This window comes from Erinaceus europaeus, chromosome 9, assembly GCF_950295315.1.
Source record: "Erinaceus europaeus chromosome 9, mEriEur2.1, whole genome shotgun sequence".
Lineage (NCBI taxonomy): Eukaryota > Metazoa > Chordata > Mammalia > Eulipotyphla > Erinaceidae > Erinaceus > Erinaceus europaeus.
In genome coordinates this window covers 59,012,307-59,036,315 of record NC_080170.1, presented here as the reverse complement: position 1 = coordinate 59,036,315, position 24,009 = coordinate 59,012,307, and the positions used below count along the sequence as shown (strand labels likewise).

At 40.0% G+C, this 24,009-nt stretch overlaps 1 protein-coding gene across 8 annotated transcripts in view; it reads right to left on the bottom strand.

Moving 5' to 3' along the window:
- The window catches only part of GRIA1 (glutamate ionotropic receptor AMPA type subunit 1), a 325,563-nt gene extending 302,395 nt beyond the window's left edge, over nucleotides 1-23,168 (bottom strand). For 3 of the 8 annotated variants that reach the window (XR_009551600.1, XM_016194434.2, XM_060198023.1), the window contains exons 1-2: nucleotides 22,648-23,164; nucleotides 19,511-19,648 (exon numbers count right to left, since the gene is read on the bottom strand). Coding sequence is in view for 7 of the 8 variants with exons in the window: in XM_016194434.2 (XP_016049920.2) it covers nucleotides 19,511-19,648; nucleotides 22,648-22,729 (220 nt within the window). In the remaining variant the exon portion in view is untranslated. Of the gene's footprint in view, nucleotides 1-19,510; nucleotides 19,649-22,647 lie in introns of all 8 variants that reach the window. The other 5 variants (XM_060198022.1, XM_060198021.1, XM_016194433.2 and 2 more) reach the window with 4 other exon arrangements.
- Between the last annotated feature and the right edge of the window lie 841 nt (nucleotides 23,169-24,009).

Genomic DNA, 24,009 nt, shown 5'->3' with positions numbered 1-24,009 from the left:
AGGCCCCAGAATAGAGACGGTTTCTCACTTTATCCCTCTGCAACCACATACTAGCTGTCCCCAAGTCATTTGGGAAGCTGGACCTTCATTTCTACATTTGTCAAATAGATTTGCACTGTAATCATACTAACATATGGTCATTATGAAGATTATATGAAGCAAATACATGAAGAGTGTTTTGCACAGTGCTGAAAACCTAGCATGTATTCAAGGTCAGTCATTATGTTTTTAAGATGGTCCTTGCATGGGTTAACACACTTCTCACCCTGAAACTGCTGGCATCTCAGTTTCCTTTGTTCAGCTAAGCAGTTTTGGAGCTTTGGCCCTGTCCTGCTCATTTCTATATCCTCAGCATCCAGTTCAGTAGTATGCACAAAGAAATAATGCACTGTAAAAAATTCACCCAATTATATGTTCACCCAGAAGAACAGTGTTTTACTTCAGGTGGTTTTACTTCAGGTGGAGGGCTCACAAAGTTCTCTCTGAGGAAGTTGGATGTACATCAGGACTGAGGTAGGTGAAAGATAAGATGCTCACTGTGGTCATCAAGGACTAGCAATAGACCCTAATCAGGAAGCAGCCTGGGCTGCCAAGGGACAGAAAAAAGGTATGGATATCAGACACTGGTCTTCTTTACTGATGGGGATAGGTCAAGTTATAGAGAGACAAGTAAGAGGAAGAAAAGGGATGGGGGGGTTGTCAGCTAACATGTAGGGATAGCAATTTTATTTTAATTTAAATTTTCTTTGATTAACTAGGGACTCACATATGTGTTATTTCACTGCTTTAAGGTTACTTTTTTTCAGAGAAAAAGAGAGAGAGAGAGAGAGAGAGAGAGAGAGAACACACACCAGAACTGCCCCTGATGCTGTATCACTCCCATGTGGTGCCAGAGGTTCAAACCTAGCCGGGTACAGGGCAAGGCAGGTAGCCTACCTTGTGAATCATCCTCTGGGCCCTGGACTTAACATTCTTTTTAAAAAATATTTATTTATTCCTCTTTTTTGTTGCTCTTGTTGTTTTTTATTGTTGTAGTTATTATTGGTGTTATTGATGCTGTCGTTAAATAGGACAGAGAGAAATGGAGAGAGGAGGGGAAGACAGAGGGGGAGAGAAAGATAGACACCTACAGACCTGCAGCTGGGGACCCAGGGGCTCAAACCTGGATCCTTATGCCAGTCCTTGCGCTTTGTACCACCTGCACTTAACCCACTGCGCTACCGCCCGACTCCCTGCACTTAACATTCTTAAAGCATGGTGATGGTGTGCTCAGCTTTCTGTTTTTAAAATAACAAATTTGCCTCTGGGTGGTATAAAGTTGGCCAGAGGCAAGAGGTCTATTTAGAAGGTTAATTTTGGAGAGAGAGGTAATGCTAGTGTGGAATATGAGGAAGCAGTGAAAATAGGAAAAAGAAAAAAGGCATTTTGATCCAAAGAATATTTTGTAACTGATACTGGCAGGCTTGCTGATTAACTAAGTGTGGGGTTCAGGAAGGAGGAAGAGAGGATCACTACTGGGGCTTAATGAAAGCATCTCCAGCTGTGATCTCTTTATAAGGAGCTGCCACTGCTACTTAACTTCCCATCTGTTCACATCCATCTCTCTTTCCCTCCCCAATTCATTCCCTCCCTTTCAGAGGCCCAGGGGCCTTACCAAGGCTCCTTCAGGGATCAAGGCCTGACTTAGCAAGTTGCTGCTCAGCATGGGTGCTTAGCAGCCTGGAAGCCCAGCTCCCTGTAAGACAAGGGGAAGCCAGCCCTCTAGGGCAGCATTAGCAAGTGGTCAGTCAGCAGGCAGCAGATGACAAAATAAAGCCATGCAGGCACTCTGGGGATATGGCAAGCTGGCAGGAAACTGAAAATACATTCAGTTGAATATTAAGAGAGAGATGTCTTGCTGGTTTGGGTTTCCTGGTGCTGATGGGTGTGGCAAGACTTAGAAAACAGTTTGTCTTCAGAGCCTGTGTGGTTTCCTAGGATGCAGAGGACAATGTATTCTTTGATGGATGCTACAAATAAGAGAATCTGACCCTAGAGCCTGCCTCCTTCCTGTCTCTGCTTCTCTCTATATCACTAACTAACCCAGGGAGCCTGCCATTAAGGTCACACTGAGGCTTATCAATTTTCCCTATGATACGGTAATAGGTGTTGCTCTTGGTAACCTGTTTTTCATTAGATGTAGATTAGGCTGGGTTTTTGTGCTTGATTTTTGTTTTTCAGTTTTTTCTTTATACCAGGTCAGTTGGCATGGAAACACTCAAACTCCAATTCAGGGAAATCCACCAGCCTCATCCTAGTCCTCCCACACACCACCAAGTGCTTTGAGATGTTCAAAGTGCATAAGCAGCTCTTCCAATTGTGGAGAGAAATCTGGTAGAAGGTAGGGTGATTTTCCTGACTGAGAATCTCTATAGTTTATGTGACTCTTGAGGTTGAGCCCCAGAGAAGGGAAGTGTCTGAGCCAGGCCACATAGCAAGCCAGTAGTGTACAAAGGACTCAATCCAGTAATAAATATATAATTCTTTATTAGTGAGTTATTATTAGTTTACAGAATCATAAAATTTCATGGGCATGGTTTCACACCTATATATGTTTGTGTGCAGCTCATCACAACTGTCACCAAAGTTCCTGTGCCCCCCCCCATAACCATCATAGTTTTCAAAAAGTCTTCCTAGATTAGTTAATTAACAGATTAGCTTCTGCTTTTTAAATTTAAGTTCATTTGCTCTAGTTGTCTGTAATTCTATTAGTTAAACCATCCAGTCTTTCATCTCTGCTTATCACATCCAGTCTTTATAAACTGGTAGGTGCTATGTGGCCTTTCAGGAGCACTTGGAGCTTTTCTAGGCCTTGGTTTGCTCATTGGTGCTGTCTTTAATTAACATAAAAGATCTTGTAGCTAGATGTTCACAGTATTAAACTGGTGTAAAATTGAAGGTAGTGATTATACATTTATGCCTCAGAAGCAGTTATAGTAGATTACTATTCATCTATTTAAATGTTTTTCAATTTACATCCATTGGTCATTCTTCAAACACTTACTAATGAAGACCATGCAAAATTGGTTAACAAACAGTTAAAATGACATTAACCTTGTCTTCTGGAGAAATGAAAAATCCAGAAAGATAGGCAGTTGTGCAAGAAATAACATAACAGAATGGGATGTGAGAGTAATGATGGAAGACACACAGAGTTTCTCCCTTGAGAAGGAATCTTCCCTGAGCCCCATGTATTTTCATTGAGGTTTTAAAAGATACCTAAAGCGCAGGTGGCGCTAAGTGCATGGACCGACTAAGGATACAGGTTCGAGCCCCCGGCTCCCCACCTGCAGGGGAGTCACTTCATGGGCCGTGAAGCAGGTCTGCAGGTATCTATCTTTCTCTCCCCCCTCTGTCTTCCCCTCCTCTCTCCATTTCTCTCTGTCCTATCCAACAATGATGGCATCAATAACAACAACAATAACTACAACAATAATAAAAAACAACAAGGGCAACAAAAAAGGGAAAATTAAAAAAAAAAAGATACCTAAAAGTTTCTGTGGTCAGCATAGCTAAGACCTAGTGGTATGTTAAAATGGAGGATATACGATTTGTTAGCATTGTTAAAAGAAAATAGAGTCAGCATTTATAGGACATAATAGGCACTGTGCTCAAATATTCAGAAGTTATTTTTTGTTCCATTAATGTAAAAAACTGTTCGTGATAAGGATTTGACAACTATAAAACTTCAACTTGGAACTATTATATAACTTTGTCCTAGGTTTCATATGTAAGAAATGTCAGTTTGTAGAATTTATGAGTTTAACCCTAGAGTCAGGGCTCATAATCACTTTTTTGTGGTCTGCATTAAACAGAGGTTCATGGAGGTTGAGGCTATGGCTCCAGATCACAAGCTAGGGACTCATCAACTAGGGACAAACTAAGAGAATAAGACAGAGGGTGTCAGAACTATCACCCCTCCTTCTAAGAAGCACTAAATACTCTATGTCTCTCCTCCACTGTTGTGCTGTGTTAGGTTTTCGCTGGGATCTGCATTGGTGGGGGAATTCAGAGTATTTGTGGAAAACAGATGTGCATATTTTCTTGGTCTAGTGAAACTGGCACCAGGCCAGTTCTCAAAAGACCTATCAAATTCTAGGTCAGGCTATAAGATTCAATTCACTTCCCAAATGCATGCCTCTTGCCCCTTGATTTAAGCTTCTGTTTTCTTCCAGTCCACCACCTGTGTAGTTTCACTTGTGATCGAGGAAACAGTTGTAAATTATCAGCTGTATTAGTCAACTCTGATTGTCATAACAAAACAACAAAGACTAGGTGGCTTAAGTAGAAGTGACAGGCTTAGACCAGGGAACCAGTGTGATCAGGTTCCCATGAAAGCTCTTTTCCTGGTATCATATTACTGTCTTCTCACAAGGCCTTTCATCCATATCTACAGGTAGAGAGAGCAGGTTCCCTGTTACTTTAACTCTCTCACTCCCTGGTCTTTTTTTCAGTCTATTATGCCAAGTTGAATAAATGTACTCCTCTTTTCAAAAAGGGATGTTTAAAAGATTGATAGAAATTTAGCCCTACTCTATCACTCTCAAGGGTGTACCATCTGCTTTGGAATGTTTTCTTGCTGTGGGATCATCTCCACATGACCTGTACGTATGGTACCACTATTTCTACAACCTGCCTATGAAGTCCAAAGCACAATTACCAAGGGTTCAGTGTGACCAGTGAGCATATTTATTTAACAAATTAGGTTCCGTCAGAAAAAGACCTGGGGAAAGTAGTTTTTTGCTATCTTAAGGCCAATGCAAATTTCCCCACCCAATCTTGTCTCCCTCTATAGTATATATCAGCATCCTGGGCTCCTAGACAAACTGATAATGTTCTTATGATATTGACATTAAAAACTACATTAAAATAACTTATTTACACTGACAGCATTTTGCTACACTTAAAAATAATAACAGTACAAAGACTGGGTATTATTTCCTAGATGAACAGATAAAGCTAAGTTACCCAGATCTGGCTTTACAGGGGAGAGGAGAGGGAATGAAGTTGCAAGACTGGTCCAGGCCAACTTGGCAGGTGTTTGCCAGATTTTTTTTTTTAAATCACTGGAAATTCCTTGTTTTATGTAAAACTTCTTTGAGGACTGTATTCTAAAAATTGATGGGGAGCCAGTAAAAGTAGAATGAGGCCATGCGTGTGGGTCAGAAGTCCTGTGTTAGAATTTGACCCTGTGGCTAATTCACAGTAGACAAAGCCCTTTCTAGTCTCTGGGTGTTGGTTTCTAGGATTATAAAACAGGATGAAACAAGACATTTCATCCTGCATGGGATCAATTTATAGCTCCATAGAAAAACAAAACTGCTAAATTTGGAAAATACATACCTACCCTCCAGTTAGAAATGAACATAGCATCTGAATATATAAAAAGAATCTTTAAAATCACCAAAGGCAAAACCTCGCCTTTGTTTAAGGTAGTACCGTTACATTTGTAGTGACCATGCAGTCTTTCCTCATCACCCAGAGCTCCTAAGTAAACCAGTTAGTAGTCTTAGAACCTTAAGTTCTAATAGAAAACATGGACTAGGTGATTCCCAAAGTCCTTTAAAATCTAATCCTTCAGTATCTGTCATGTAGAAATGTGGATTTTCTGTGTCACTTGACATTAGGTAACTTTATTCTACTAACTACTATATAAAACTGTCTTTATTCACAAATAGAAGGGAACTCTTAAAGTCAGCTCTGAATATTGGTCTGTCTTTGAAATACCTTTTTCTGGCTTCCACTTTCTTCTCTAGTATGAAACCAACCTCCTTCTCCAAATGGGTCTTCCAGAGCTCCCCAGGAAACTCCATCCAGATCTTCAAACTCATCATGTTAACTCTATGTCTCTTTCATGAATTCTTTTTCTGCTATTTCACCAATTCTCATGCACAACCCTGACACTCCACTTTCTCATGAAACCCTACCCTACTGGACTTGTGATCAAGGCAGTGCTAACCATTTAGTTGTCTTACTTCAGAGGGAAAAAGGCAGAATAATGCTTTTCAGAAACTGTTTCAATGACAAATGATTGGGGAAAAAAGTCAGTTCATTATTATTCCTCTATTTTATCCTAAATTTCACTTTCTCAGAGCAATTAAATTCTCCAGCATTTTACTCATTGTTGCCCTATATTTCACCGCAGCAGCAACTGGCTATATATTTAGTTAAAGCATGATGCCTTCTCATTCCCAAATAAGTACAGGGCCAGATTTAAAATTTTTTTTATGTTATTAGTTTAAGACAGCTGACTCTAGGCAAGACCTGAAGAAAGACCTAAAAGAAATCATCTTGGCAGGTGGTAAAAGGAAACAAATAGCAAAGTGTCTCTGTTTTGGGGTTTTGTTGTTGCTGTCATCTTCAGATCAAAGAAGCTTCAGATCTAGATATTTCCAAACTAAATTACAAAATTCCATGCAGAGCGTCCATGCCTCTCATTTCAATAAGAACATTGGATTTTCTGATGAAGACTCTAGAGGGCATTTCCAAAGAGCTTGTCATCACAAACAAATTGAACAAACAATAATAGCTTCCTATTGGGCCCTAACTATGCCAGGCCCTGTCTAAGCACTTTCCAAGTTTATCTCCTTCAATCCTCACAGCAGCTCTAAGATGAATGAGTTATTATTGCTGCTTTACAGTGTAAGGAACCAAACTTTTGAGAGGTTAAGTAATTTGTAAAGATTATAGATCATGGAAGCATTAAAAGAAAGGCCTTCCTGGGATGATAGAAAAACCCTTCCTAAAGCACACCAGGTTGGCAAGCTGAGGTCAGTCAGGTTCTGCAGGCTTATGGGAAACTTTTACCACTTCCCTAACTAGCTATAAAAATGAAATTGGAGTTATTATCCAGAATTAAGACTGTCACCAGAAGCAACCTTTCTATGTGTCAAACCTCTGTGTGTGCAAATGACTAATTACACTCTAATCTGTATCATATGAGTCACCCTTTTAAAATTATGTGATTCCCACTCCTCTCTCCTTGAAGCCACAGGCCCCAGTCCTATTATTTAGCTCATCATGTACATCTTCATTTTTGTCCCATTGTCTTTAAAAAACACATGTCTATGAAGATCTCCTATACATACAGAATTAAATTTTTCTTCTTGCAATGTTTGGTATGATTATTCAAACTGCTTAAGAAGAACGTAAAGGGATAGAGGGAACTTTTCTCTCTTCCCCAACAATTAATGATCATACTGACATAATAATAACTATTTAGCATCTGGTCTAACTATTTGGGATGCAAATATCTTCAAAGATGCCAGGGCTTTAACATAGAACCTTTTCAAAAGTACAGATGGTAGATAGATTATGAGGAAAGGGAACAGGTTATATTTTAAAATTTTTTTATATTTATTTTATTTATTTATTCCCTTTTGTTGCCCTTGTTGTTTTATTGTTGTAGTTATTATTGTTGTTGTCATTGTTGGATAGGACAGAGAGAAATGGAGAGAGGAGGGGAAGACAGAGAGGAGGAGAGAAAGATAGACACCTGCAGACCTGCTTCACCGCCTGTGAAGCGACTCCCCTGCAGGTGGGGAGCCGGGGTTCGAACCCGGATCCTTATGCTGATCCTTGTGCTTTGCGCCACCTACGCTTAAGCCGCTGTGCTACAGCCCAACTCCCCAGGTTATATTTTTTAAATAATATACAGAGTTGCTTGTTCCCACTAACAGAGTTCTGTATCCCGCCTCCTCTGTTAGAAGCTTCCCTATTCTTTATCCCTCTGGGATTATGGACCAAAATTCTTTATGGGGTACAGAAGGTGGAAGGTCTGGCTTCTGTAATTGCTTCTCCACTGAACGTGGATATTGGCAGGTCAATCTATAACCCCAGCCTGTTTCTATCTTTCCCTAGTGGGGTAGGGATCTAGAGAGGTGAGGTTCCAGGACACATTAGTGATGTTGTCTGTGTAGGGGAGTCAGGATGAATACCCCAGATTCTAACAAAGAATAGGTGCTCAAGTTATATGCCAACTAGCTAAATGATTGAAGTGTTGGCAGCTGGAGAAGAGGATAATGCTGTGGTCTGGGAGGTGGTGCAGTGGATAAAGCATTGGATTCTTAAGCATGAGGCCCAGAGTTCAATCCCTGGCAGTGCGTGTACCAGAGTGATGTCTGGTTTTTCTCTCTCCTTCTATCGTCATAAATACATAAATAAATAAAATCTTTTTTTAAAAAAGAGGATAATGTCTGGTGGAGAGAGTAGTTTGAATAAAAGCAAAGGAATTAGAGACTAAGTGGCATATTTTTTTGAAGGTGTGTTGGATAAGTCTCAAAGGGAGGCAAATTGGGACCAAACAGTTGAAAGACTCATGTCCTCAGCTTAGTTTGAACTTAAGACAGACTGGGAAGCCACTAACAATTTTCTTAAGACAGAGAAGTCTTGTGATTATAAGTAGTCTTTAAGAAATGGAGCTGACAGCTGTGCGGCAAGTGGATTGGAATATGGAGATGTTAATCAGAAGGCCAATGATAATCTACTGAAGCAAGAAGAGATCTAGGAACAGATTCAATTATCACAGTGGTAGCAAAGCCAGCATATCATGTGTGTTGTGTAGAGAAGTTGACACGAGTCTGAGAAGTCAGCCCAACCACTACCACTGTGAGCCTGAGTTCTGGTGAACCCAAAATATAAAGGCCAACATCTTGGGGGAAGTGTGGAACTTTCAAGGAAATTGGGCATAGGGGAGAAGTCAGAGAGAGACCCAATGATAATGGTGGGGAGAACACAGCTTCCAAAACCTCAGGGGTTTAGGATGAGGTGTGAAACTTCTCATGGATCTTAGATATAAGATATACATATACAACTGAATTTTCTGAGAAATTCATCTTCACCCTAGAGGAACAATTTCCTTAGGATAATCAGAGTACAGGCCATATTTTAACATATTCTGAACGGGTATTTTAATTTGAGTAAGGGAAAGAGCTAGTAAATATAGCTTATGTAGTTCCCCAAAGCTAGTAAATCACTCAGATTATAGATTCCATGTAAGCTCCTAAGAATTTCCAAAACTCACATTTGATTTTCAGTATCTGTAGTACAGGCACTTTCACTACTTCCTTCATATCGGTCACGCCTCTAACTCTGCCCTAATTAACCATCTCAGTTAACAAATGGAGTTTGGCAGAGAGCTAAGATGAAGTTCTTTAACTTAACATTAACCTCACACATAGTTTAAACCTCAGTATCCTTAAGTTCATAATCACAGTTTTGGGAAACTATCCAGCCCCGTAAAATAATGAATATATGTGCAAACATAGTTGTAAGTACATGTGTGCTTGAATGCATATGCACACACTTCCCCTTACAACGCTTACCAGTCTTAGAAGCAACAACACCAACTTTTGCCCATTCTGGAGTCCAGAGAGGAAGGATATGCAAGTCTATCCCCTCTCTGTAATGATAATGCCAGAACCCTTAACCATCTGCTCATGCTCTGCTTAGCGACTTCTACATCTTGTGACTGCCTTGTCTTGGTCATATATGTGTGCATCTTTGTCAGTTATTGACCTGTACATGAAACAGAGTAGAGAGAAGCCACTGTCTGCCCAAGTAAGTTGCTCAATTTGCAAAGGGTATTTTCAGGAGCCCTATTATTTCCTGCCAAGATCATTATCTTCACTCTTACTTCCTTTACATTCTTCAAAGGATCATGTTTTTTTTTTTCCAGCTCATTTTTAAATTCTATTTTTGAGCTAAGAAGTCAACTTCTTAGACCTTCCTTGACCCCTAATCTAATGCAGGCATTCTCTCATATTATAGTGACGAAGTCACCATATCCTTTTTTTTCTTTATTGGGGTGATTAATGGTTTACAGTCAACAGCAAAATACAGTAGCTTTTACACATGCAACATTTCTCAGTTTTCCACATAACAAATAAGCCCCCTTTAGGTCCTCCTCTGCCATCATGTTCCAGGTCCTGAATACCCACCCCCCCATCCCATAGCCCTTTACTTTGGTGCAATACACTAACTCCAGCCCAAGTTCTGCTTTGTTTCTCCCCTCTGTTCTTATTTTTCAACTTCTGTCTATGAATGAGATCAATCCATATTCATCCTTCTCTTTCTTACTGAAACATCTTGTTTGTTTATGCCCTAGTAGATATCTCTATTATTTTATCTTTCACTTTGTGAGTGTTCTTATTTTCTGTTTCTCTGTAGACTAGATGCTCCATGGAGACCAGGTCAGCTCTCCAGTGTTCATTGATGCCCATAAATATATGGAATTTGTAGTGGTTGCTTGTCTTGGTCAACTACTGTGTATAGCACACCATTCCCAATCTAGTGTAACCATGAATATTTGATATAATGTTCACAGATGAGCTTCAGACTTGAGTTTGGGGACTTCTTTGTTTGTTTCTTCTGTGACTTTCAGGCTCTCTGGGGTTTGTTCTTAGGAACTTTACCTGAAAGTACCTAATATCATCCCAGTGTCAAACAGTTCAAAACCAAACCTAGTAGTAATGGAGCAGGGACGGAAACTTCCCCAGGAGTTTGGAGAATATGAGGACAACTGTTTATAGTAATCCAACCTGCCACATTGTTTCATAAATACTAGTGATTGATTAATTAATTTCTTCCTCCAAGGGCAATTGACCCTTATAGCTAAGCCACCTTCCAATCTATCATCTTGACCTCCTTGGCATAAATTTTAGAATTTCAGTTCACTATGAATCCTTGGCCTCACTTGAAGGAAGCCTATCACTCTGTTTTTCTTGGACAGGAGCAAGCTTATTATTTCTGCCTGTCTAGCAAAGGTTAAAGTCTCCTTCATTTGGTCCCTTTACCCCCTCTAGAGACATAGGGAAAACTTTATTTCTGCCAGAAATTAGAAGGGATGTAACCAATTAGAAGCACCTACCATATGGTGGTGTGGGTTCATCAGATATGCAGCCAAGATTCCAACTGGGATTGTGAAAGAGTTTGTGCACAGAGACTTGAGTGAATGGAGAAGAGAATGTCTTGGCCACTGGGATAGGGAGCATTTCCAGAAGCACCAGATATCTTAGGATGGCAGCCATGCATTTCATAAAATACTTTCCTGAAGGGACCAACTCCAGACACCCCCAAGTGGGTAGACAACACTTCCTAAAACTTTCCCTTGGATGCATGTTTCCTCCTGGGTGACAAAAGATAGGCCAAGGATCTCAGTATTTGCTTATTCATTAGTTAACCTGTATGGAAAACCTTGGACTGATCGCCACATCTATGGGTGATCTTTTGGTTGTGACAGCTCTCTAACTTTTCATATGTTGATGCTTTGTTTGTCATAGCCTCTCTGAACCTTCTCTTACAGAGATATGCCATGAGAGAACTCCAGATTTGTTTGCCTAATGAGTTTCTAATTTCTCTTTTCATTACAGCACCCCTTAATGATTTTGAGAAACCACTTCTCCCTCCCTTGGATTAATATAATTTACGTGGGGCTGATTGGAGTGGTCCTTCTCACCACTCTACACTATCAGAATGACCATGTGCACAGTTTAGTGAAACCCCAAAACAACAGCAACCTGGTCTATGTGTTCTGTTTATAAATGAATATATCTGTGTGGGGGTGAGCGAGTGGTCCAGGAGTGAATGGGTAGGGGGAGTCAGTGAGTTAGATCACCTGGGAGAGGGGTTTGCTTTGCCTTGCAAACAACCACAGTTGGAGCTCCAGCCACCATGCAAGCTTCAGTGTTATGTTGTCTTTTCTCTCATACTTTCTATCTGAAAGTTAAACCCCCAAAATATCAACCAATAAACAAACAAACAAACAAATAAGTAAAATCATATGGATGAAGTTCCCTTTCCATATTTCTTCAATGGGCAAGTGAAGGCTGACCATGCTGGAATCAAATGTGTGTGCCTAGGAGTAGGACCCATGTGAAGACAAGCCAAACCTGGAAATCAATAGGATTTATTTAAAATCATACAAGACCCTAATTCTAGATGTATTTAAAGTTAAACTATTTTGTTGGGTTTTAACCACTTGCTACTAAGAACTTCACTGCTTATTGCCCAAGTTGGGCTGCAGTGATTTCTCAAACCAGTTTGCCCCTAGATGTAGTCCAGTCTTATAGGCTGAATCATAAATGAAAATAAATGCTTTCAGATTTTTTTCTTACTGTATATTTGGGCCCAGGATAAACTTAGCTTTCTTGAGATTTCAGTTTTCCCCATATGCAAAATAGATTTATTCATAGATAATGACCACCCTCATAAAAAAGCACTAAAGATTAATTAGTCACATTGTACTTATGGTGCATTTATGTTAATAGATAAGAAGCCTGGTTAATTATATCACCCTGCATTTGCCTAGCACTTATGACTTTTCAAAATTCTTGCACATAAGTAATGGCATTTGCCTATTCTAATAACTCTGAAAGTCTGGTTTTATTACCTTATATTATACATATAGAAACTAAATGGGACAAAGGTGTCTCAAGGTCATAGAGCACGTCAGTTTTATTTTAATTTTATTTATTTTCCCTCTTTGTTGCCCTTTTTTTTTTTTTACTGTTGTAGTTATTACTGTTGTTGTTATTGATGTTGTCATTGTTAAATAGGACAGAGAGAAATGGGGAGAGAAGGGGAAGACAGAAGGGGGAAAGAAAGATAAGACACCTGCAGACCTGCTTCTCCACCTGTGAAGCAACTCCCCCTGCAGGTGGGGAGCCTGGTGTTCGAACCTGGATCCTTACTCCTGTCCTTGTGCTTCACGCCAAATGCATTTCAGGAAGTCAGTTTTAAAGCTGTTATTGAGCTTTTTTTTTTTTTTTTCAATTTCCGTAGTTTTTCTATTAATTTTCATTGCAAATCGTCCTACTGATCTATAATGTTCCTAAAATTGGAATAATGTATATTGTTGTTTAAATTTTATTGAAATGATCATTGTAATATTTTTAAAGAAAGAACTGGAAATGAAGTTGATATCCAGTAAAATGATATAAACAAATCAGGGTATATATTTCCAGTGGACTTTTAGAAAACAGTTATAAATGAATGAATAATAGTCAAAGTAATGTGCTACATAAAGTAAGTTTAAAAATTCATGTTATGACAATAATATAAATCTATTAGATTTTAAATTGACATATTCAGAAAAATGGGAAGCTAATTATTATTAGTACTATAGCTACACATATTTTATTTTGTTTGGTATTTTGTGTTCTCATGGCTTTCTACAATATGAATGGTACCTTTATGCATATAAATTTCTTTCTCAAAATTCATATTCACTCTCCATAGACTACAAAATGAACATGTACAGAAACGGGTTTATCCCTTGGGTGCTTGTTTCATTGAATCCCCCCTGCCTCAGTAAGCCACATTTTACTTGTTTTTCCTGACACTGGATTTCCCATGACCCTGAATTTTCCTGTGCTATCTGGACAGCAAGTCCTGACATCAAAATCATGAGAGCAGTTATAGTTGGAAATAGACTTCCAGTAACATGTAAGCCCTACACACCTGAGTTCTGTTGGGCATACTGGAGAGTGAGAGACTGGGGAAAGAAACTTTGAGCACTCACATGGCATAGGAGCTGCTGGACCATACGAAGTGGATAGCTGTGAAACAAAGGAATGAATATAGTCCTCCCAACCCATAAATGACCAGGGACCAGTAACATAACCAGTACATCCACTCTCTTTCTCTTTAAAATCAGTTCCATACTCTGTGAAAAGGATAATAAACTCACTAATGTGATGATATAAGGATAATAAACTCACTAATGTGATGATATAAGGGCTCTCTGAGCATAGGGCTATTTTTGGTTTTGTTTAGGGTTGTAAGCATCCTCAAGAACTTGAATGTGAAATGAAGGCACCTGATGACATGACCATTACTTTGCATACAAAATGTAACCCAGATGCTCAGTTCAACGCTTTTCTTAGATTTTCACTTGGGTTCATCATCCTTCCTCTAACAAAAGACTTATACAATGTCTTCTTTTAGTCATTTATGCCTGGAGTTTCCACACATTGTGGTGTGTGTATATAAATGAGTGAAAAAATACTCCCAATTCTGAGTTTATTTATTTATTTATTTATTTACATATATATATATATTTCCACTAAAAGAACCTGAACCCCTTACAGGGAGAATCAATGACTAATACATTTTATTTTCCTCAAATCCTAGTGTAATGGTAAATGGATTTTATCTTTTGCATCTGCTCTCACCAATTTGTAGTTGCTGCCTAGAATGCTATGGTGAGAGGAAATTTAGGGCCATGTTTAGATCAGAGAAAAAAATTCCAAAATCAATGTGTGCTGTCTGCAGGGGTCTAGAAGGGGCATTAATGGCACCTTGCTGTGAGAGGGCAAGAGTAAAGTGCTTTGAAAAAAATGAATGAGATAACAAATGAATGCATCTTAATAGTTTTCCAAATATCCTGCACTACTGTTTTATATTGAACATCTTAGAGGAGAGCCACACACACACAGTAATGCTTGTGATGAAGTAAGGGCCTAGGTGAACATGGAGAAGCTATAATTAGGTTGTGACCTCAGCTAGAGAAATGCACCTAAGTAAAGGGTAGTGTGGATGCAAGAGACAATTTGAACTCTTCATCTTACAAAAAATAAACACACATCCTGATGACTGTGAATGGAAGGGAAATCTGTGACTTTCTTACTCAACATGGCCTAGTCTTTTTTCATGACCTTTTCTATACTATTTGATAGGCTGTAAATGAGGGGACTGGTGTGTTATACAATGGAAAGTCAGAGCAGGGAAGAGCAATGCACAATGTCCCGTTAAAATTTTCAAGCACCCATTACCCAGCCTAGAACGCAAAGCCCATTCCTTCCCAGTCCCTTTCTTTGTTCTCCTGAAAAGCTTCTATTTATCATGGAGACTCAGTTCAATCACCATCCTTGAAGAATCCAACTCTACTTCTTTTTTTTTTTTTTTTTTTTTTTTTAAAAAGATTTTATTTATTGATTGATGAGAAAGATAGGAAGAGATAGAGAAAGAACCAGATATCACTCTGGTACATGTGCTGCTGGGGCTTGAACTCAGGACCTCACTCTTGAGAGTCAAGTGCTTTATCCACTGAGCCACCTCCCAGACCACCCAACTCTACTTCTTAAGACATAACTAACACTCCTATAAATCAGTACTCTAGTGCTATAACAGGATATTGCAGCTTAAGTTTTCTCTTTTCAGGATAGTTTGCCACACCAGGGACAAAGTCCTCTAGGGTATGGAGCTTGCCTTACTTTTGTCTGTATTACTAGTACTTAATACGATATCTGGACTTGTACAAGTTAAGGACTCAAAATTCTTTGGTTAAGAAATACTTAAGACTGGGACCAGGCGATGGTGTATCTGGTTAATTATACACATTACAGTGTTCGAGGACCTGGGCTCAAGACCCTGGTCCCCACCTGTAGGGGGGAAGCTTGACAAGCAGTGAGTGAAGCAGGGCTGTAGGTGTCTCTCTTCCTATCTCCCCTTCCCCTCTCAATTTTTCTCTGACTCTATTCAAAAATAAATAAAGATTAAAAAATATTTAAAAAAAGAAATATATAATACTTTTTAAGATTAGGAAGTCGGGCTGTAGCACAGTGGGTTTAGCGCAGGTGGCGCTAAGCTCAAGGACTGGCTTAAGGATCCCGGTTCGAGCCCTGGCTCCTCACCTACAGGGGAGCTGCTTCACAGGCGGTAAAGCAGGTCTGCAGGTGTCTATCTTTCTCTCCCCCTCTCTGTCTTCCCCATCTCTCTCCATTTCTCTCTGTCCTATCCAACAACGATGACAACAATAATAACTACAAGAAGGGCAACAAAAGGGAATAAATAAATAAATAAATATTTAAAAAAAGACCTTTTAAGATTAAAGGCTGATCCCTATACCAAGGAGGACAGAAATACTCTCCATAGCCAGTTCTTGAAATTCTGATTCAGGAAGTTCAGCTTTTAAGTAAGCTTTTAAGTAAGCTTTTTTTTTAAGTAAGCTCCCTAGTGAATTTTATGTGTATTGAAGTTTGAAGAACTTTGGACTAAACTGTAACTCCCACAAGGAAAAAAAATTACCTTGCCTTTTTCTTTGGCCATTATACCCCATAGCACCTGATAGAACAGATGAAGCATAGTAGACATTTAGCATGTATTTGATGAACAAATGGATGAAAAGGGAAGAATTGAATTGAGCCAATGCACCTCAGTTTTCTGATAGAAACCCCAGTGCACACAAATCATCTTTCAGTCATCTCCAGACCTCATTGCTCCTTGCTGACTTTTTCAGAAAAGAGAGAAACTAACCACAATGCCTAGACTGGTGGTGGTCAGGCTCTAACCTGTTATGTGTACATGACAACACTATCCAAATGAACTCTTTTGACAATCTACAATTTTTTCATCTTGGCCTTGTTTCTCCCTGTCACAAACATATCAGGAAGTTGATATGTTTTATTTATCTGCCTTTATAGGATAGGAAGAATACTCAGAAACCATTTTAAGGCATCTGGATTACTGATTTAAGACTTTATCACTTGGTGGTAGACAAAGCAAGCAAGAAAGATTAAATGTAAAATAGACCCCAAACTCTACTCTTTTCCAGCAGTATTCACAGTACTCATCCTCCATTTCACCTTCTCTTTGTCCCCGTCTCAAGATTCACCACTTGTCCTTTTAAATCCCTACTGCCCACACATCTAGAAGGAATAATTTCTGTTACACTTACTCTTCCTTCCCTTCTCCACCCTCTGGTGGAAGGATAATGAATAGCAAAGTGCATAGGGAAAAACATCAAATATCCAGCAAAAAAATATGAAAAAGACAAAGATTTGATTATTTTGTGGTGATATGAATAGTGTTGTTAATTTAAGGTAACTACTAGCCCCAAAATGCAAGTGAAATCAAATCTGAATGAGATGCTTTTTCTTATGTTGTTTTTTCCGTAGATGATTCTGTGACACATTTAACTAAGACATTTCTGCTCTTTTTAACACTTTTTTTTAAAAAACTCAATTTAGATCAGGACAGATGTAAAGTTTTCCCAGACCAATGAGCCACAGTGAACATAGCTCCAAAGGGTTCCCTAGCCTGCTATGAAAGTTAGTAGGTATTCCTCCAGGCTGAATGTGAATTAATGGGATGCTACTATTAAACCCAATTGCTCAGACCCTCTACTATCTTGGAGCTAAAAAGAAGATAGTAAAAGTCTGAACGTAAGTTAAACCATTGCTTCTTACACATTACCAACATAAGTGTTCCCTCTGGGGTGCATGAGAACAAGAGTCTTATCTTTCCTATGATTCAAGTGTCCATCTGAGTTCATCCCATTGAAGAAACGCTTAAAAATGGCCATGTTCATAGAAGCTTGTATACTGCTATCTTGCATAGATCGAGTTCAAGAACACAGATCCATTCTCCCGTTTCACTAACCACAATGTACAACATTTCCTGTATCATATTTCAGTCTCCCCACTGCATGACCAACACCCTATTAGAGATCAAGTCCTCAGTTATTAAGATAACAATACAGAAGTGCTACCTTTCACCTCAGAACATTTCTCCTTATTTTTTCTTTTATTATCTTGTCCTGCCAGTCAACATTTTGACACCAGAATAGCAGTTAACATCTCTTCCCACCAAACTATGCTGTAGACATTGCTTAGCAGTTTATGTGAACACACATACCAGCCATTTATTCTTCTTGATTCCCTAGGCAAATAATCTGTCTTGAGTAAAGGGTCCTTTTGAACATATGACAAAGCAATGGTAATATATTAACATATACATCACCATACCAAAGCTTATGGGTAATCTCAATAATGCTATGTACATTGATGCTCACTCTCAAATCCTCTCTCCTCCCCCCAAATCATGTCTTAAAGGACCCTACTCTAAATGATGTCAAAATCAATAGGTAAGTTAGCTAAGAACTTAATACCTTCTAAATATTATTCCATCTTCTCAGAGAAATGATTGAATCCATTAAAATTTATCTCATTTTTAAAGATAGCAAAGAACATAATAGACAAGATTTTCCACTTCAGCACTATTAAAAGGCAGAATTGTTATTTTATTTATTTAGGGATCCACTTTGAAGAATTATATGATTTCCTCCTTAAAGACTTTATAAGGCCTGCCTTAGAAATCTAGATAATTGATCAGATGACTATAAAGATCAATGTATCATCCAGATTCTTTGTAAGTATAATTTATTTTATGGCTGGTCTGAGGAACATGATATAATCTATAGCAGTCTTAGTTTCCTTACCTCTAAAATGAAGAGTAGCATGGTATATTATAGGACTTATTAGAAGGAAGAAAACTAACACATAAAAACAATAATGCATATTGCATTGACTATAATAAATACTCAATAAATGATAATGTATAACACTAAAATTGCCTGTAAATAATGACATAGTAAACAATCAAAAAACTGAATCTGCCATAATGACTCTCTCCATATATACATATATATATATATATATATATATATATATATATATATATATGTCAACATTATCTTATGAATGGCTATAGGGATAGACAGAATTTCAAATTCTTATTTGGAAGTCTTCATAGTATGTTGAGATTCAACCTTAAGGGAAAGTGGGAAAGATATGGAGAAAGTATGTTCTATGCCATCTACTACGCATAGAAGCAACCAAGTCAGGTGGCAGGCATGGCAAGCCAGTGGTGTCAGCTTAATCAGGATTTGAGTCTCAAGTTGCTCTGGCCTATTTAACTGATATTTCCATGCCATAAGTTCCCACTTGAATTTCATCCCTGAAGAGAAAATATCTCCACTGATTAATTTTTATGCTGTCATCTGTCATGAAATGGCAAACATGCAAACACACTGGCTTTTGTTTGGTCCTTGTAGTTGCCAGAGGAGCTCAGGATGGTGCTTTTGCTCACATGTTCTAATGCATCTATTTAGATGTCAGGATTTCTCTCCTGTCTCCTTTTATGATGTCACTTCTGTTCTGTTTTATGCTCAAACACCATCCTGCAAATTCTATCTAGCAATCAATCATTTTAAGGCATATAAAAAATAACCAAGGTCACAAATTTTAACTCATTATTGGTCCTTTCTAAACATGGGTAACCAGATATACAACTTGTCACATATTAAGTGACATTAAGCCAAAGGGGGATTTTCTTCTCCTCATGGATGGGGAAATGCTTACTCAATTTAAGCTACATTCTCCAAGTTAGAACCTTTAATTCTATGTCTTTAGAAATTTCCTATATGTGCAACTGTCAAAACCAAGTCAGCAAATCTGAGTATTTGAAAATGCACTCAATTCTTGTATCTGTAATCCCAGCATTTATATTAACAGTGAAAAAGGCAAGCCCAATTTGAGAAGCATCTGATGAAGTCAGTCAGAGGTAATGGACATTTTTCTTAAGAAAATTAATGACAAGTGAAGTCATTTTGTAACACCTACACCTAGCCACAGGCCCTGCTTCCATTGCCTCATCACAGAAAGAAACCTCAAAAGTGGAAGCAATTACTTACATCTATAGGTCATCTCAAAGCTGTCGCTGATGTTCACAATATCAATCTGGGGAAGCAGCTTGGGGGGTTCTGTGAGTTGCGATAAAGCAAATCTAAAAGCAGCATGTTCCTGGGACTGCTGGTTTGGAAATAATCCCCCTATGAGGAAAGAAAATACAACATGGTATCTGGGCAAGAAACAGGATTTAATTCCTTCTCTTTTTCTCCTTAGGTCAGACTCAATAGTATAGCCTGGGGGGAGGGAGGAGCTGGCAGTTCTTATAGATTCCACTGGACACCAAGGCTTCAGCTTCTGCATGTGACCTTTTGTGCCTAAGGGCTTCTGACATGTATCACTTGACCCAAATATATGACCATTTACGCCTTAACTCAGTGCAGGCTAATGAAAACAGCAGTACTGTGGTATTTCTATGTCTCCTCCTTGATGCATGCCATCTGGGTGGCCTAACTCTTAGAACAAGGTACCTTCTTTGTGTCCAATTTTTCCCTCTGTGGGTCTCATTTCCCACCCTAAAACCTTACGTAGTTAGGTGCTAATAAATGTTGTGGGGCAAAATGCAGCTTTGGGACCTTTTGGGCTTCTTTGGTAATATAACCCATTGCTTTGACACTTTTGATCTTTGACTTAATAAAATCTATATGAAATTTAACTACTGCATCACCTCTAAGGTTGCTTATTCATGCCCTCTGAAAACTCTTGATTCCCTGCAAAAGTGTTTTTCTGCTTCTTCCACCACTTGTAATCCCAGCTACCTTGAAAAGACTTGTTACATAAGGGACTGCCATTGTGTGTATTCACACAGTACAGCCTTGGACCTCAAAAGTGTGGGATGTTATGAATACCAACATGATGGGAATGTTCTAGTATAGTATAAAGCACAACAAATGTGCTCTTTGAGGCTCCTGTTGCAAGAAACAGGAGTACATGGCTTACCCATGTATTTACTCCTGGACATACCAATAAATTCAGGTGTAATTCTGTGAATTAAAATAAGCTTTTCCAGAGACTGAAGGAATATTTACACAGATGTTTATCTCAGATCCAACAGAAATCACAGTTCCAGTGAAATGTACTTTTAACTTTTTATGGAGTGGGTATGTATTTGTTTTAACAACCAGTAAATTGATGGTGAGGGCTTTGTTACAAATTGTGCACACAGAAACAAGTAGAATCACTTCACTTCCTGTCAGTGTTATGTACAGCATTTGTTTTAGAATTTAATGTATTAACATTTGATTTGAAAACAAAGACAATGGTTTTTTTATCAGCTGAATAAACTGATGGGGTAAAATAAGAGGAAGCATCTGCATAGGCACATGAGCAGGCAGAACACGAATACACACACACACACACACACACACACACACCACCCCTTGCATTTGTGTCCAAAACTGCCAGATGCACCTGAAGAAAGAAAAGTCCACAGGTTACCAGACAAGCATTTCCAGTCAACAAAATGTAGATGAAACACAGCTACCCACACATACAATGCTATATATCTAAGAGCTAGTGGTGCACATGTTCATATGCCTCCATTTAAAGGAGTAAAAACAAAAACAAAAAAACTCCCTCTGGTTGCTGATGCTCCACCCTTCCCCAGATGACCACACCCCAAACTCTTCCCAGTCCCTGTCCTCCACTGCCATGAATGAAAAAGGGTGGAGTGAGGTGGGAGGCTACAGGCCAAGCTGCAGGGAAGTGTCTGGGAGTCAGGAAGTTTTGTTTTGCTAATGAGGCACTAACAGACATACACAGATACACTTCTAAAAGGAACCTAACAGGTGTCAAGAAACAAAGTAAGTTATTATGTGGCTATTCCACTCCCCCCTCTCCCCAACCACCCTCAGGAGCCAGCACACAGGAGAGGCTAAAAGAGATGGATACTGCAGTACATGTGTTCCCACAAAATGCCATCTGCACCATACCCCCCCAAAAATCACAAACCGCACAGGCAAGCAACCAGCCAGGGGAACTTTCCACAGTGGGGTTGTATCTTTATTGGCAGGGGAAGAAGACTGAATGCAAACAAATTGGGATACCTCCAAGCAAAGCATCATGCTTATTTCAGGAAGCAAAAGGCACCGAAACCTAGCCATGTGGACATGTGGGGTCATTGGTGCTGTTGCTCCTGTTTGTTTTGCTTTCACTCAGTATTTATTAGAATGATGTCTAGCAACTGTCCAGTGAATTCAGGAAGGGTTGGAGTCCTTGTAGAAGCCCAACAACCAGGAAAAGGAAACGAGGAACAAAAAACCATGCAGTGTGCTGAAACCTGCATCCAAGTTGGGATGTTGGAGCCCCTTGATGGAGAAACAAACAGTAGGGAAGGGAATTTATGTCTCTGTGTGTGTGCGTGTGTGTGCGTGTGTGTGTGTGTGTGTGTGTGTGTGTGTGTGTATAAATGTTGCACTCTGTCAGTGGATGGAGAATCTCAGAAGAGGGACAATTGATGGGATGGAGAAAAGACAGTCTAGGAAGTTGAGGTTTGGAGGTGTGGGGGGCTGCCAGCCCAGCCTGGCAGATAGTGGAGAGAAGGCAGCTGGCAGAGTGTGGAGCAGGAGTGAGCTCTCTGGGCTTAGAGTAAGGGGTGTTCATATTATTGGCATTATTTCAGTGGTTACAGTAAATCCAATACTCCTCACTCCTTCTTTTAGAGGATCTCTTCTCCTTCACCTCTTATTAAACAATCACTGCCTCTACTAATTCACTATTTTGTGCATATTTAGTATATTACTCACACACATAAATACATCACACACATTTATATAAATAAATGAAATCAGGCACCATATACTAAGCAATAGAATTAACTCCTTAAACCCCCACCATCGTTTCCTTGCTACAGCTCCAAAACAGTGGCTCCTCCATTTCACATGCTCATGCCTAGAGTGTGAATGGTGTGTATGTGTGTATATGTGTGTGTGTGTGTGTGTGTGCCTGCAGTCACACACTTCCCTTCTGCCCTCTTCTCATCAAGAGAAGCCCCCTCCCCACATTGACAGCCCAGGATTTCTGTCCATCATTGTACAACAATCTGTAGTGGGGGTGGAGGCCACAGACCCTTCTGGGGCAAATTGCAACCCGACCACCTGCAAAGCCCCCCCCCCACCCCAGTCAGGCTGCCCCTCTCACTCACCGATCTGGATATTGTTGGGGAAATTGGCACCTACTACCGCGCCTAGGAAACCGGTGCAGAAGAAGGCGAAAATGTGCTGCATATTCCTTTTTGCATTGGCGAAAAAGAAGCTCAGATCCAATCATAGATTTGGTGTTCCCCCCTTCCCGTTATTCCTCTCTGTGATGCCTGTACTCTCCTTCTGCAGCTGCTTCTTCCTGCCTGGATTCCTTTCTTCCTTCCTTCTTTCCTTCCACGGTTGGTCTGTTTCTCTGGGAATCCAGCACTTAAACTGCAGCGTTAACACCAACTGACAGCCAGATTAACTGAGCAGGGAAGGAAGAAGCCTTCCTCATGCTAGCTGAGTGCTCTGCTCGCCCCCTCTCCCCTTCTCCTTCTTTCTCTCTCTCTCTCTCTCTCTCTCTCTCTCTCTCTCTCTCTCTCCTCTCTCCTGCCTGCCTTGCTCCCTCCCTGCTGGCTCCCCCCTTGCACTCACACAGGCTGCAAGCTCTGTGTTCAGACACAGCCAGCAGCTCCAATTCCACAGCTGGCTTCCCTCCCCTATACCCCTGCCTCTTCTTCACCTTTTCCCCAGTTCTCTGTGGTAGGTGGGTAGGGGACTGGCCCCTGCAGCTGAGTCCTGAAAGGGACAGCCAGACTGCTATCCCCTGCCCACTCCCTGGCTGGCCCCTGCCCCCAGCCTGTCAGATGCTGCTGGGAATGTGGCTTTGGCTGGAAGTCAGTAGGTGGCAGGGGGTCCCCACAATAGTCCTGCATCTGCTGATTGCTTGATCTAGGTCACTTTCCTGGTAGCGCAAGGGCTGTGTGCTGGATTTATCTCTGCACTCCACTGGCCCAATTATCCCTACAACTAATTCCTGAGGGGAAGACCCTAGAAATCCTTCCTAGGAACTTTAAAGGGAAAAGGGCTTTTTCCTGCCTAATGGGCAGGAATGGCAAAGACAAAAATGGGAGGGTCTAGGATGATTGCCCAGTGTCCTGATACAGGCATAGCAATTTTGTCTGCCTTTGTACATGAGATTGAGGAAGGGACCCCTTTCCCCAGCCCCCTTCTCTGCATTCACAGGAGTCTGTAGCAAAAGAATTGTGTGGGTGTATAATAAAGGCTAAGGATCCTTACACAGAGCAATTACATGAGTCATTTTTCAGGGTGCTAGGGAGGATTTGGGCTCTTCTCCCTAAACTGGACTCTGGTCATGCCTAGTGTGGGCTGAAGTCCCCAAAACCTTCAGGTTTGGGGCTCTCACTGATGTAAGCTGTAAAGAGAAGGACTATTCCAGGGATGTTATGTGGACTGCAAAGTGGCTATCACTGGGTCACAGGGCACATGACTGTTTTTGAGACAAGTTCAAGTGTTATTTC